At 44.2% G+C, this 15,354-nt stretch overlaps 2 protein-coding genes across 2 annotated transcripts in view; one reads left to right on the top strand and one right to left on the bottom strand.

Moving 5' to 3' along the window:
- Positions 1-1,690: 1,690 nt before the first annotated feature.
- On the bottom strand, positions 1,691-12,223 carry SFRP4 (secreted frizzled related protein 4). The gene is made up of 6 exons (XM_017822083.1): positions 11,764-12,223; positions 11,531-11,611; positions 11,374-11,439; positions 8,546-8,744; positions 5,290-5,353; positions 1,691-2,886 (listed from the first exon to the last, which is right to left on the bottom strand). Exons 1-6 carry the CDS (start codon positions 12,203-12,205, stop codon positions 2,698-2,700), a joined length of 1,041 nt encoding a protein of 346 aa, XP_017677572.1. The 5' UTR covers positions 12,206-12,223; the 3' UTR covers positions 1,691-2,697.
- Positions 12,224-13,658: 1,435 nt separating this feature from the next.
- The window catches only part of EPDR1 (ependymin related 1), a 31,819-nt gene continuing 30,123 nt past the window's right edge, over positions 13,659-15,354 (top strand). The window contains exons 1-2 of the mRNA XM_017820185.1: positions 13,659-13,712; positions 13,940-14,172. Coding sequence (XP_017675674.1) covers positions 13,659-13,712; positions 13,940-14,172 — 287 coding nt within the window. The remainder of the gene's footprint in view (positions 13,713-13,939; positions 14,173-15,354) is intronic.

The following is a 15,354-nucleotide window of genomic DNA, read 5'->3' as shown; positions in this document are numbered from 1 at the left end:
GTGCTGAATTGGGTTGACCTGTGGCTTCTTAAAATATAGGAAAAAATGGATTTGGAAAAGCACACTACCTTACTCATTCATCTCTTGCACACCTCTTCTTTGTATTATGATACCCCTGCTTTTTGTTGTATTGCCTTTCCTTCTTGCATATTTTTACCATATAAGAATGAAAGTTAGTCAGCATAAAGCATACATAAAAGTGTCAAGAATTTAGAAACACCTGGCTTGGTGCATCAAAGTTTATTCCAGCATACTGGAAGGGTCAACTTGCAGCAGGAATGGTGACAGTTCTCTGGAGAAAATAATTTTGACATTTTCTCCTCTGACAAAAAAAAAAGTTAGTTTGATTTTAATAGTTGTAAAATAATATGTAATGCTGCTATCAAGTCTAGGTAGCTGTTCCAAAAATTTCATTGAACAAACACCACACTTGAATATGTTCACAATAAAACTTGTTAAAGTGTAATATCATGACTTCGGTATTTGTTATTTCAACATCTCATTGATAGGACTGTTGTTTGTTCTTTAATAGCTAACCATATACATATTCACTGGGATACTTGAAATTGGAATCAATAGATAATCAAAGCTTAAGAACTCCTGCTACACAGTACATAAAACTATTCTAGAAGCTTTCCAATCATACTGAACTTTTAGATCCTGCTAACTAAAGTCAGTATTTCCAAACTTACCTGAATTAGTCACCTGCAGTGAAATTCTGTCTCCTTTGATTTCCATTTCATTGTACAGGATTAAATTTTTCCTATAGTCTGTATTTAGGCACCTAAATTTGTGGTCTGTTTTTTTAAACATGTCAAACACACCCAATTCCCACTAAAGTCAACTGATGGTATATATGCTCAGCATTCCTGGCAGCTGGAATGAATTTTGGATCTAATTCTGCAGGTGTTGCATGGAGATAAATTTCTGCATCTGCCCAGAATTGGTGGTAACGCTATTTTCAAATGCTGACCTTTGCATATTTTAACCCACTGCTCAAAGCTCAACCAGTGACCATGTAGGTTGTTTTCCCCCCCCCCCGAACTGACCTATATCCTATTATTCCATTTTTATGTATGCCTCTTTGTTTTAAGCATTCTAGCTTGGTATCTATGTCTCCAGCTTGTGCTAGCATATATCAAGTATATAATTGCTGCCACCAAAATCACTCCTGCATATTCAGCCTTGAATTTCATGCATGTAAACTTCATTGCAATTCTTGTAATAACAAAGATCAACATACTGACACGACAAATTGTATCTCCTTATGTTAATCCACACAGAACTCTTTTTTTTTCTGAGGTAGACCCTTTGTTTTATAAACACCAGGACTGGCAAGTCTAGCCCTTAGTTTTCCTGTAGGAATTCTTGAAGGTCTTTCAGATTTCTATCATGAGCTCTTCTGATCTTAATGTAGGTGATCTTATGTGTTAAATGAAATTGAAATCAGAATGTGTTATCTATGCTGCCTCATCCAAGTACACCTTGGAAGAACAGCATAAATACCATCTTGGAGTTATGTTGATTAGGTTTATATCCCCTTTCTATTCTAATACTTCATACAGCAAATGTTAAGTCAGTAAACTTACTGCATAAATAAAAGTATCTGCCTTTTCTGTCGACCTTTTCAGAGTAAATGTTACTTTCTGATCAGCAAAACTGCAGAGAGAGAGTTGCTTTGAGAAGTTCATTAGTAGTGACAAGGGCTATTTATTTATTTATTTATTTGGTATCAGAGAAAGATTAGAAATATGGTGTCAAGTGATAAAAAATTATCCACATGATTACTGAGCCACATGAAGTCTTATCTTCTCCTTCATACTGTATAGTACCTGTCAGTTATGTTTAGGATAAAGCTTCTATTCCAGTTTTCATAACAAGGCTATATTACAGCAAAAGTAAATTTTACTTTTAAGACTTCTACAGATCTGATTCACTTTAATCTGTCCTTTCAAAAAATATTGATTTTTCAATTAGATGCTTAAATATATTTGAAATTAGAACAACAGAAGCCAGCCTGAAGTGCCATAAAAAATTAAATGTGTGCTTTCAATGCATTTTTCCTACACAAACCCACAAGATCAAATACTAACACTGTAAGCATATTTTCATCACACACATAAAAATAATCACATAATGCATACCCACATGCTTAATGGTAAACTATGCTTTTGAACACTCTGAACAAGGGCCGTGATTCCAAAAAGTGGATAGATTCAGCTCCAGTAGTTGCTCACCGAGATGTCTGCCAGAAGTTACCATCCCTCTGCTGTTCCTCAGCTGCTGTGTCTGGTGAGCTAACTCACAAACTCACTAACTATTACACCTACTGAGGAGAGATGCTCCATGCAGCTCTCCAACTTTTGGCAGGGAAGCAGAGCAGTCAACTGCCACAAGGAGTCAAAAGCTCTGACAGCCAAGGCTAGTTCTATCTAGAATTGCAAATCAGAGCCCAAAGATAAAGCTCAGTCAGCTGGAATATGCCTACCTCTTATTAGTGCAAACCTATGCTCTATGGCTTACAGTGACTTGAAAGGAGAAGCAAACCTCTTAACAGTAAAGTGCAGCAAAAAGGTCTATGTAGAAAGTGACATGATTTTTTAAGTCAGTGAGTTCCAGATTAATAAAACATGCCGACCAAGCCAGATTGTGACCCTTGTCGTGCAGGGAAAGTCTTTCCTTTTGGAAATGTCACTCTCATACTTTTTTAGGGTTGATTTCTTTCTGGCCATGTCTTATTTTAGTGGCCTTTTTGGGGCCACTGATCAGTGGGCTGGTATTCTTGGTTGATGGTTTCAGGGCTCCAGTCTGACCACTGCGTCCTGAATTCTGGTTCTTACTGCGGGCAGTTCGCCGCTTTTGCTCTTGCAGTCTCTGCTCCCATCTCTGTAGAAATGCAGAACACAAAGAGGATGAATTAGGGAAGGACATAACCATAAATAATTATGAGTTAATGCTATCCCAAACCACTGATACTAGTGCTGCTTTTAACAGTTTTGTGCTCTATACTGCAAGGCCATTGACGTCAACATGTTGTGACTATTTGCAAGGGGAACGTGATGCGTGTTCTTGGGTGGAGGGAATTTCCATGATACCAATGGATGGAAATAACAACTGCTCATCTCGTGTGCATGCTGCAAGTGCCTTTTCAGAAATCCATGGGAAGTGGCAACATGCCATCAAATGCCAGGATCAGCACACTGGAACTCCCTGGCAAGTCCCTTCCTCGCTGTCTTACTGAATGTGCTACTTGACTTCTCCTCAGAAAAGTCTGCAGAAATCAAATTATCCTTTCACAATTATATCTAAGAAGACAGCTACAAGGGAAGGTGGTACTTTTTTTCTGGTTCTGCTTTTCCGAAGTGGGGAGAGGACGTGGCATGAACAAGCTTATGTTACGGACAAGTATTGGAAATGACCACTGAAATCACAGTGTTCAGAGCTGCAATGACATAGTTGTGAATAATGCATCTGCAGCTTTATTCAGCAGCATCCCTGAGAAATTTTGAAAAGCAATTAGATCAATGAGCCCACCAAAGAGAAGAGCTGTCAGATTTTCAAAACCCAATAGTGCAGTGGTTAGAAAACAGGTTTTTACATTGGGTTTAAGTGGTTAGGTCTCCAAAATGTAGAGGGATCCACAACACCACAGCAGAGATTTCAGTCTTTCACCTCTAGGAACAGAAATACCTATTTTAAGGAAAACAATGCAAACAATAGAAACTCCTAAGGACAGGGGGTTTACCCAAGTGATCAGAGCAAGAGAATTGCTCTCCAGCTTCCCAGTTTAGTATCTCTGCACTGACCCTGTTGCAACTCAGACTCTTGTCCTCACTAGAGAAGAGACCAGTCATGTTGTGGTTATGCTAACAGCTGTCTTCTGTGGTTCACAGACAGCTCAAAACATCCATTTCAAGCGGTAACTCAAGGCAAAAGTCGGATGAAAGTCTTCACAGATGAATGATGGACATTAAAATGAAGACACTATGATACCAAGCTCCATACTCACTTTGTGCAGTCATGGTCATTTTATGCATCTTTATAAAAAAGAACTATCAGCAGTCATTTGTTTAGTTGTGTCCCACTCAAATATGTTTAAATGAGGATTCAGTTTATGAAACTATTTATATCAGAGGAAATGACATGTGCTTTGAGAACTAATTTGTTTGGTAGTCATGCATCTATTTGACAGTCTGAAAATGAATGCCCAAAGATCTTTCAAGGTACAATTAGAAATGACAAAACAGTGTAAGGAGACAAATAAAACACAGTGTGCCAGTAACAGGCTATTAAGTAGACAGCTAAGGAATTTAAAGAGTCTGAGCCATATATCAATATTCTTCTGAATCCCACATGGTATCCTCTGCAATTGCCATGCATTTATTTTTTAAAGATTTAAAGCATGTTTTCATTTCAACACATAGGTGTCATATGAGTAAGTGAAAATGGCATGATATAAGCATCAAAAACAATTCCCTGCAAGAAGCTGGTCTGTAATCTAAAAGGTTCTACTTAAATATTCCTACATCATTTGCCAATCAACTTATAACTAAAATAAACATACACGTGTCCTCAATGCTCTGAAACCTTTTGTGAATTCCAGAAATAACTTTCTTCCATCTCTAAAAATGGGAGGAAGAGTCAGACATTCTCTTTCCATTATAAAGACGAATTTACAAGTAAGGAGTGATATGAAGTGATATCCTGAAGCCCCAAAAAGCAGGGGCATCTGCTGCACCTCCCACCCAGGTCTCTATAGAACAGACTTTTCCTTCCAGTGTTCCCTGAAACCAGAGAGAGAGAGATAATGCCCAATACTTTCGATTGGCCTTTAGTAGGGAGTACCTGGCGAGAAGTCTCTATTGTCAGCCTGCAATCTTTAATACACCAAAGGTCATTAATCCAGTGCAGTGAATTTCAACTTCCTTTCTTACCTAATGTGGACTATATACTCATCTGCATATCACCTATCTGACAACTACCGCCTTAGCAATGATATGAAAGAAATTCCTGGAGTCATTATTGTAATAAACCAGAGTTCACATAAAGATTATCCAACAAGATAAAATAAAATAGAAAAACATTTTAGATACCCTAAAATGCAAGACTAAAATTTTCAAATTTTCACTTATGTAATTATGAGGTCTGGAAATATTCAAGTGACAATAATAATAACCAGATGTGTTATGGATATCTGAAAGTCATAAAAGTTAATCAATGCTGAAGTAAAACAAAGCTGTTTAACTTTTTATCAAGAACATCAACATTGTTTTCTTTGCTTGTATTTACCTTAAATCTTCTGTTTAGTTGATCCTTCCATTTTTCAACTAGACATCCATCAAGAAGCATTAACCTGAAAATTAAGAAATAAACACAAGTTACAGGTATTTCTGATTTTGATTCCTGAGATGCCATTCCAGATGATTTAACACAGACTGAGGTTGAAATGCACCCACAGATACTGGTACGGAGAATTTCTATGTAGGGGATGATAGTTAGAAAAAGAGTTTTCTCCATCCCTAAATGCTTTCTAATGGATTTCTACGTGTTTATAGTGATACTCCCAACATTCTATTCTAAACTCTGTAAAACCAGAAAATAGTGTTCAAAATAAATCAGACTTTACAGCCAAAACTGCAGTGCACAACTAGTACTGAGAAACATTTAGGGCCCTTTGTGCTCACCTGCAGCTATCCTGCAGGGGAAAATTGTCCTGTTGATCGCTGTTAACAGAAAGTGATGGGTTGGGTAACATCCCATGACACTATTGAAATATATGTATACATATATTTTCACTTATGCCCGCTATATGTTTCTCTGTGTGTTTGTGCGAAGAGTAGATTAAACTACTGTATTTTACTTCTGAATTAAAAAAAAAAAAAGAGGCTGGTTCACATGCACCAGTTAATACAGCTCAGCTGAAAAATGGTAACATAATTGTCTGATCACTTACAATCATATCCATTTCTACCTACAAATACATGAGGATGGCATTATGTGTTTCCAACAGTAAATGCTTAATGAGTGGTTTAAAGAGAATTTGGAAGAGGTATGGGTAGTGATACTTGCCTACCAATGAAATCTGGCTAGCTATTGTATGAAAACATTGAGTCTAGGTGTTATGAAATGAACAAAATAGTTTCTTCTATAGCAGTCTGATGCCATACCTTCTAAGTACCAACCTAGAAACAAGTTTTGGTTTGGTTGTTTATTTGCTTGATATACCAGGCTTTAATATGCCCTAATATAAATTCCGTTAAAATTCTGGAAGGTTTTACTTAGACGTCAGTGTTGGCTGGACACATCTAACTATCATTACAAATGCACACAATTTCACACAGCACTTTGCTGGCTGGAGAAGTTTACACACTGTAGCAGGGCCTGACCTCTAGTTCCCATGAATAGTCTTGCTGCTCCTGGCAGTTCAAACACAGCACAAAATGCTGCCTCTCAGAGTCATTAGCCACGGTGCATCCACTTTGACCACACATAAAAGGCCTAACATGACTGCAAGCCATGGAGAATCAAGATCAACATGATATACATTTCCTTTGCTTTCCGAGGAGATATTAGAGAACTAACAGATAGGATTGAAGCTAAGGCCACATTGTAATAAATGAAACCACAACATGGTGTACATTTGATGCAGCTTCTGTTCAGGTCAGATTATTGAGTAAAACCTTAACAATATTGACAGGCGTTTTGCCATTGACTTCAGCGGAGATACAGCTTCCACCCATTTTGCTTCTGTCATTTTAAAAAACTGCTGTAACTCCAAACCTTCTGTTTGCATGCCACTGAGTTCAACAGGAAGCACATATAATAGTTTATGTTTCTTTTTCAAATCCATTTTAGTACACTATATGAAATTAAAAACCTCCGTGACCTTTAAAAACAGTCACAAGATATTTAGTAAATCGTGTGTTTTTCCATAGTAATGGAGATGCAGATCGTGATCTTTGACTTTTGAAATCTCCCTTACTGACAGCCTCCAGAGAATCCTCTCCAACAAAGCTCTGCAGCCCAGAGCTTCTCCATCACAGTCTAGGTCATGGTCCTTCTATGTGACTCAGAGCTTGTATCCCTAAAATGGTTAGCACAAGTAAAAGGTTCTAGCTTAATCTTTGTTAAATACAGCAAAGTGCTGTGCAATAAAATGCTGTGCTTGTTAGCTCACCAAAAAAAAAAAAAAAGGTTAAAGTAATAAGATATCAGACAGTAACTTTTAGAAATACCAAATAAATATCAAATGAAATATCAAAATAAAACTAATTAAAAATATGGATTTGGCACATAATGTCCTGTGTGTAGATGTTCTGTGGTCCTTACAAGTGTGTGAGGTCCATCAACATTAACATCACCGTATGCAAAACTAGCCTGCACATTTTGCAGCCAACCTTGCCTCTGACCCACATCACACAGGCCTACACAGTACCTACCACACCACAACCTGTCCTGCTTGCATCTGCTGCTACTGGTACACTTGGGGTGTTAATGGGGATGGGATGTCCCCTTCTGCCTCAAGGAACCAGAGAGAAAAAAGAGCCATGATTCATCAGTCCTTCCCCTCCAGACCAGCATGCTGGATTTCCTTCCATGCCTGGGGCTAGGCTGACTGCCAGATGAAAGGTCTAGTAACATTAGTTTTGCTTTGTTTTTTATTTTAGTCATACAGCAGGACTGGCAAGCTGCTCTGAGAGTATTTGCTTTTCATCTGCCATCTGGGAGCTGGAGCTCCAATGGCTACAGCTTTGGCTGGTCCCAGTACAGCTGTGGGATCACAGAATCACAGAACATGATGAGTTGAAAGGGACCCAAGAGGATCATCAAGTCCAGCTCCTGGCCCTCCTGGCCCTGCACAGGACCCTCCCCAAGAGTCACATCATGTGTCTGAGAGTATCATCCAAATGCTTCTTGAACTCTGTCAGACTTGGTGCTGTGACCACTGCCCTGGAGAGTCTGTTCCAGCACCCAATCACCCTCTGGGTGGTTTCTGATGGCATTGGTCCAAAGAATGGACAGGTCAGTGGAGAAGGCCTGGCTCTGACTCCCGCAGCTCTGTGGCAATCAGATGTATATCAACTCCTGCCCACTCCCTTGGGGTCGGTGAAGCAGAACTATGCCTTCCATGTGGTTCTTCCAACACAGACCATCATCTATAGCCACCATTAAGCTTGTAGCACATGAAACAGCTCATACCAATGAAAAGTGGTCCTGGAAAAACACTCCTACAGAGCTAGAGATGCCTAAACTGCTTCATGATGCATTAAGCAAAATGCTGTCAGCACCTAATGCCACTAGATATTATGCTCCATGTGTGAGCCAAGTTTTGTAAGCACCACATTTGTGGCACAGAGCTGAAACTCATGAAGGGGAAAAAGTCAGTTGCGAAGGTAATCAAAACATGTACGTGTATGTATGAGTTATCCTAAGAAAAACTATCAGCAAAACATGCTTATGACGAGGAAGGAAACCTTGCTCATCCTCCTTCCAATCTCTCATAGCCAATTATAACACTTTCCTACACCACATCTCCACAGCTCACCTTGAGCGCCACTCATAGCACATGATGAGAACATCCTGCTTTGGTTGAAGAGGTGGACATTGGCAGGAGGAATTTGTAAGAAGAGGCACTTGGGACAGAGGAATTGGTGTTGAAGATTTAAGTATGTCTTTGACTTCAACCACAGTTGTTATCTCATTGCAGTTCCCTCTTTCTACACTTTTTACTTTAGCGTGAATGACTGAAAATAGAAAACAGATGCATGAGAACAATAAACGGTCTTAGAAATTTAAACACATCTCAAAATAAAATAAAACATATTAAATTAAAAGCTGTTGTTCCTGTTGTGAAACTAGAACTACTTCTTCGTGTGTGGGCATGAGCAGTGGCTTAGAATAACAGAGGTCTGATCCTGATTTAATTTTCAGTAGGACTGCTGACAACTGTGAAATTAAACGTGCTTAAATCTTTGCCAGACCAGGCCAAGCAATCTCGCCTGGAATCACACACATGAACAGCTCCTTCAACTCAGACTTGAACAACCCTTTGAATACATCAGACCCGTTCTATAGCCACATCTGGTTATTTCCGATTAATAATGAATAATTTACCTCGCAGACAGTTATCATGAATTCGGTCTTTTCAATAACAAAATCATTTCCCTGCAGATGGCAATCAGTAACCACAGTCTTTTCTCAAATACAAGAAAGAAGGGAAGGTTTGAAACAAGTTATCAAAAAAGTAAGAGGCTTAGGATTATGACAATTTACTCAATCTATACTTTTTTTTCATCTTTTGCCTTTGGATTATCCATCAGTAGTGAGATCCTCATATAAACCAGATACTGAAACAGCTTCTTCTGACTCTGAATACAGAATCATTTATATTTTTACCTTTCATTGAGGAAAACTCCATGTTTGGATGGATGTAAGGTGAAACTGTGTAGATTGCTCTGAGATGATCCCTGGCAGTACCCACCACGGCAACATTTCATCCCTTCTCTCTTGTGAGAAATACCAGATTAGAAAACTGAAGTGTGATTTTTACATGAAAGACATTGTCTCCAGGAAATGCCAAAACCAAGGTCTGAATATCCAAAAATTCATCAGTGAAAGAAGCATAAGAATTGTAGGGACCACAGTGTGGTCAGCCTGCATCAATGCTGCCCCTGCCAGCCACCAGGTCAAAAGCCTTCAAATGAACTTCAAAAAATTTGTAATAAACTTCACATGTAGAAAACAGGAGACCAGCATTTTTAATGTGGTCTGGGGTCCTGTGCTACTTTTATCAGGACATGTATAACACACACAGAACACATGAGAAATACCAGTTTTGGAGATTCACAATCCCTTTTGAAGTTTGATTGGAAACCAAGTTCTGACTAGCTAGAAATACAATTTGTCAGTATGTATTATTTTAAAGGATTTCAGAAAAAAAAAAAAAGATTTTCAACTCATTCAGTGTTGTCATGTCTCTCAATTAATTTTCCATATAAACAAGTCTATTTATTTCAGAGGAGGCTGAATAAAAATTTATCTCTCAAAAACAAAATCTTGATTTCACATATTCAATGGAATTAAATTTTTGACCCCAATCTATAGGCTTTACTCAAGGAACACTCCCACTGAAGGCACTGAAATCAGAATGTATGTGACTAACACTTGACTTTCATTTTCAAACAGTCATTTTATATCATTGCTTTTTCATATATTTCAGACAACTGCCTAAGTTCATTGCCCCACCTAAACATATTCCTATGTACTGAGACAGATCAAGGAATTATATAAAAAGAATATGTCATATAAATGCACCAAAATGCTATAACAAAAAAACCCAAAAAACCTGTACAACTACCTAAGTTAGATATTTAGTTTGATTATTCCCACCAAACTGGGGTTTGGACTTTTTTTCCATGCTAACAAAGCAAATAACTACAAACTTACTTTCATTTGATATCAAACAAATAGGAATTGAATGGTTATAATAACCCTACTGCAGAAGTGAATATGCCTCGAAGAAAAAACTGCCACCTGAGGAAAAGCCCATAAAGGGCAAAATACAATACTGCATATTAAAATCATTTTTCTGTTGACATTACGGGTGATTAATCTGGCATTTATCTAATCTTAAATAGAGTTCTTCCTGACTCACACTATCAGAAAACCAAAGGCGGTGGGGGGAGGGGAGGGAGTCAAGGGGGTAGAGGGGTGAATACTTATTTGTATGGCCAATATGTCATGCAACATATAATAAAACTATCAGTCAACTCCCTGGTTGGATGGTGCAAATCGTCACTGAATTCACTTAATCTCTAACAATTCTGCACCAGACAGAGCTCTGGCTAGTAAGTAAAAGCATATATGAATTTTAAAAACTTTTTAATTTGCTACAGTTTTGTTCATATTTTGTTCATTTATTTTACATGTTTTATTTAGGTGGCAAATATCTGTTTATTCTACCTGCTGGATGAAAACAGGAGCTGGCCAAACAGCAAGTGCTCATATTAGACGCAACTGCGCTTACTAGAGTGACCTTCACAGTAGCAAGCACTCTTTCTGCAGAACAACCTGTTGATGTCAGTGCACATTACCAATGCTTCACTGCTTTTATCAGAAACACATCATCAGCTGCACAATTACTACTACTGCCTGCACGTGGTGTGTGCTAGAGGTGGGTTTTGGAAGAGGACAGCTAGTTGTCCCCGGGCAAAACCCCACTTGAAAAGGCTGTGGAGGAGTGGTCTACTTGTGCCACACTTGCTGGATGGGGCATGGTGTGGGTGAACCATCCACACGGAGCTGCCTGGCTTGCAGGGGACACAAAGAGGGTGTGGGATAGGCAAAATGAAGCATTTTCCCCCATGCACTTACTGTAGCTGTAGTTCTTGGCCAGGTAGTTTGACAGCGTAGGCTTTGTCTTTTTGCACCTGCACCGCTCTTCAAAGGAAGAGAAGGGAAAATGGTTGAGGGGTGTCAGAGTGAGCCTGTCTCCGGGGAGGGGGAGGTGGGGGGGTCGCCCAAGGCTCACCCTGACCACGGCTCCTGCAGTCGGGTTCCAGGGGTCTGTCCGGCAGCATCATGCCCTGCGTGAAGTCCGTCCACTTCACATCTGCAAACAGAGGCGCGTCAGGGAATGAAAACTGGCAGGAAAGGCTCCGGGACTGAGGCGTGGGGGTCCCGCAGCCACACACACACTCACACACACACACGCACTGCGGGGGCAGAGGGGGCCTGCCCTCCCGCTGCTCCCAGGGTGCTCACCCTCCGGCAGGTCGGTGACTATGGCCTCTGGGGAGATGCAGACACCGCGGTCGTAGACGGGGAGATCGTCGCAAGCCAGGCTCTCGGGCCAGCTGTGGTTGTAGCGGCGCATGATGGGCTCGCAGCCGTCGCGGGCGCGCTGGCAGACGGAGCGGCATGGCTTAATGGGGTCGTAGAGGAACTCCAGGGTGCAGATGGGGGCGTACATAGCGCAGAGGAAGAAGGGCAGGACCGGGCTGCAGCCAGTGGCCACCAGTTCCTCGTACTGTTCGATGGCGAGGACGGCGTTTTCCTGGGTGCTGTGGTGGAGGTGATTGGGCATGCGGGTGATGTTCCAGGGCATGGAGCGGCACATGGGGATGCGCACCGCCTCGCACGGCGCGCCCTGCGCCCGCGGGCTCACCCGCAGCCACAGGGACACTGCCACCAAGGCGCGCAGCATCCTTCTCCTCTTCCTCCTCCTCCTCCTCCTTGTCCCTCTCCGCCGCCGCCCGCCGCCGCCCCGCCGGTCCCGGCGGCCGAAGGGCGCGGAGCGGCGCTGTCTCCCGGTGCCCGGCTGCAGTCAAGTCGCGGGAGCCGCCGCGCCGACAGCCATGGACATCGCAGGACCGCATTTATACCGGTGGCACGAGTGACGTGGGGCCGATCGCGCTCCCTTGGCAGCCCCGCTCCTCCGAGGGGGGGTGGGGGTGTGCGTGTGCTTGTGCGTTTTGCCGTGCAGGCACGGTGACATCACCTCCACCCCGTTTAATCCCTCGGCGACATCACTGCGTCTCTCGGCCGCGGCTCCAGCTCCGTTTCAGTTTTCATCTGTGTCATAAATTTCTTCAGGTGGAAGGAGGGGCGGAGGGGACGGAAACCCAAACCACACGGTTTTGCCGCGGGGCTCTGCGCTCCGGAGCGGGGAGAGGGAAAGCGACGGTAGCGACCTCAGCTCCCTCCCGCGGGGCTGAACTTTACGCCGCCTTTTCTCAAGGGAGAAGAAACTTTTTTGCGGGCTTGAGGAAGCTCGGCGGCTGTTCCCGGCGCCTCCAGGAAATTGTAGAGTTCCCTCTGTGAGCTCGGCACGGGCGGGGAAAGGAGTGAAGCGGACGGGCAGACAGACGGGGCAGTAGCTCCTTGCCCGGTTTGCTCGGGACAGGGGAAGAGGCGGCGGTCGAGCCGGGAGCGGGCGGCGGGGCTGGGGCTCCCTCGGCCTCTGTCCCCCACCAATCGCATCTGCACTCGAGTGGAAGAAGGGGTTTCAGGCTTTTCCCAAGTGGTTTTTAATTTTTTTTCCCTTAGTACTCCACGGCCACGCGCCCCTGATGCAGCGCAGTGGTGTGCCCGCGCGGGGGCATGGGGCTACCTCCCACCCCACCCCATGCACGGAAAGACCTATGGGCCCTTTCTTCACTTGTGGGGAAATGCTGCTACTCAGTCTTTGAGGGACTTGTCGAGAAAACAAGATTAACTCCATGACAGATTATCGCAGTGGCCTGGGAGCGCCCCAGCACAGCTCAGAGGTAGTAGCTCCCGGGCCTGTCCCGGCCAGGTACAGTGGTGCTACCGGTGTTCCCCCTTGCAGACGCTACAGAGCTACAGAGATGGAGCATCTGTGGAGCACAGGCTTCCCCCTCCCTTTGGGGGCGAGGAAAGCGCTTCCAGAGCGGGCAGGAAACAACAGCTGATAAACCTAAGAGGGCAGTGGGAGGTGAAGGAATGCATGTGCTTTGCGACACTGGCTGCCCGTGCGGAGCCGTTGAAATTCCCCCGTTGAAGACAACATTAAAGCAGTTTGACCCAGCAGGTCCCACTTTTTCGTGTATCCCCTCCCTCCCCAAGCCCGCACAGAATGCCCGGTGCTTGGGCCTCGCAGCTGCCCCTCTGGGCCCCCCCCAGTGGCCATAGCCAGGATGCACAGACCCTCCCGGGTGCGGGGAGGGAGGCGTGGGCGGGCGAGGGTCCGGGTAGGTCGTCTCCTGTCGCCCTGCTGCCTCCTCCCGCGCTTGTACACGGCAGCTGGCGCAGCAGCCTCCCGTCTCCGCCGAGGTGATGCGGGTTTGGAGGCGGGCCGCCCCCGCCCCCCCGGCACAGCCTGCCCGCCCGCCTGCGCGCCGTGCGGGGCGGCCGACTGCGGAGCGGAGCGCGGAGCATGGCGCGGGCGGCGGGCGGGCGGCAGCTGCGGCCGGGGCCGGGGTCAGGGCCACTGCTCCTGCTGCTGCTGCTGCTGCTGGGGGTCCTCCTGCTGCAGGGTGGCGCGGCGGCGGCGGGGGCCAAGCCGTGCCAGGCGCCGCGGCAGTGGGAAGGGCGCACTGTGTTCTACGAGCACGGCTCGGGCCGCAACACACGGGCCGCCGTCTCCTACGATGGCCCCAACCAGCGCCTCCGCATCCTGGAGGAGAAGAAGGCGCTCATCCCCTGCAAGAAGTAGGTGGCGGCGCCGGGACCTTGCTGCCGGGCCGGGCCGAGGCGGCCCGGCTGGGCGGGGATGGTCGGCACGGAGCCCGGAGGCGGCTCCCGGGGGTGTGGGGTGATGTGGAGCCGGGAGGGAGGGGATCTCCCTGGGTCCCCAGCGTTGCGGGCGGCACCTCCCCTGCGTGAGACGGGGGAGCGCGAGGAACGCCGGAGGGGAGGCACCTGCGTACTGGGAATAACTGGTGGTAGAAAATCTGTCATCAACATGACTTAAATCAGTCCTCTGTACATCTGTACATAAAGAGATTTATGATCAAGTGTCAGCTTTTTACCTTCAGAGATATTCCCCCCTCCCAGCTATTTTGTCTTTTAAGTGCAAAACCAAAAATGAAGCCCAAAATGTGAAGTATAACACGTATCAGGAGGTAGAATGAAGAGATAATACTCAAACGTGAATAATGTCATGGGGGGAGGGGAAAGATTCTAGCTCAGTAACTTGCTAACATTTTACAAGTTTTCTGGACACTCTTGGTCCTTGAGTACCAAGGTGTCAGGATGCATCTGCTATCTGTGATACTGTGTATTCATTCACACCACACAGCCCTGCAGGACCTCATTGTTCTTCATTTATACAGGATGTATCTATTAAGACCACAAGTAATCCCCCCAAATCCCTGTGTCATTGTGCATTTCTTGTTTTGCTGATAAACAAGCGTAGAAAAAAGCTAACTGAAGAAGAGCCTCTTTTTTTCCTCCTCAACCTACCAAGCTCAGATTGGGTAGAAGAAATAATCAGACCAGAGAGGCCTTCCTGAGTGAGACATTTCTGCCTGCTGAGGGTCAATGACTTTCAGACAACATGTCAAGACATGCTTGCCAGTGTGAGAGTAGCCAGTCTGCCTGTACCTCCGCCTCTCCCACCTACAAATTATTCAAATAGTCCATCAGTTCCGGGGATGTGTAAGCCAAAGTAAAGATGGGCCTACAAATGCTGTATCATCCAAACTAAATGATCTCTGTTGTTGAAAGATCAATATTCTTTTTTGCTGCTGCCTTTTTTTCCTGACAATCAGTTTCTTACCAACATCACATAGCAATTGTTTTAGCCTTTTCAAATGCTCTTCTGTGATCCTTTCTTTACAAATCCCCTGTCACTCTTAAAACTGTTTTATATGCCTCATTTTCAAGCTAATC

The sequence above is a fragment of the Lepidothrix coronata genome, unplaced genomic scaffold (genome assembly GCF_001604755.1).
Source record: "Lepidothrix coronata isolate B3197 unplaced genomic scaffold, Lepidothrix_coronata-1.0 Scaffold3, whole genome shotgun sequence".
Classification (NCBI taxonomy): Eukaryota; Metazoa; Chordata; class Aves; order Passeriformes; family Pipridae; genus Lepidothrix; species Lepidothrix coronata.
This window is presented reverse-complemented; position numbering and strand designations above follow the sequence as displayed.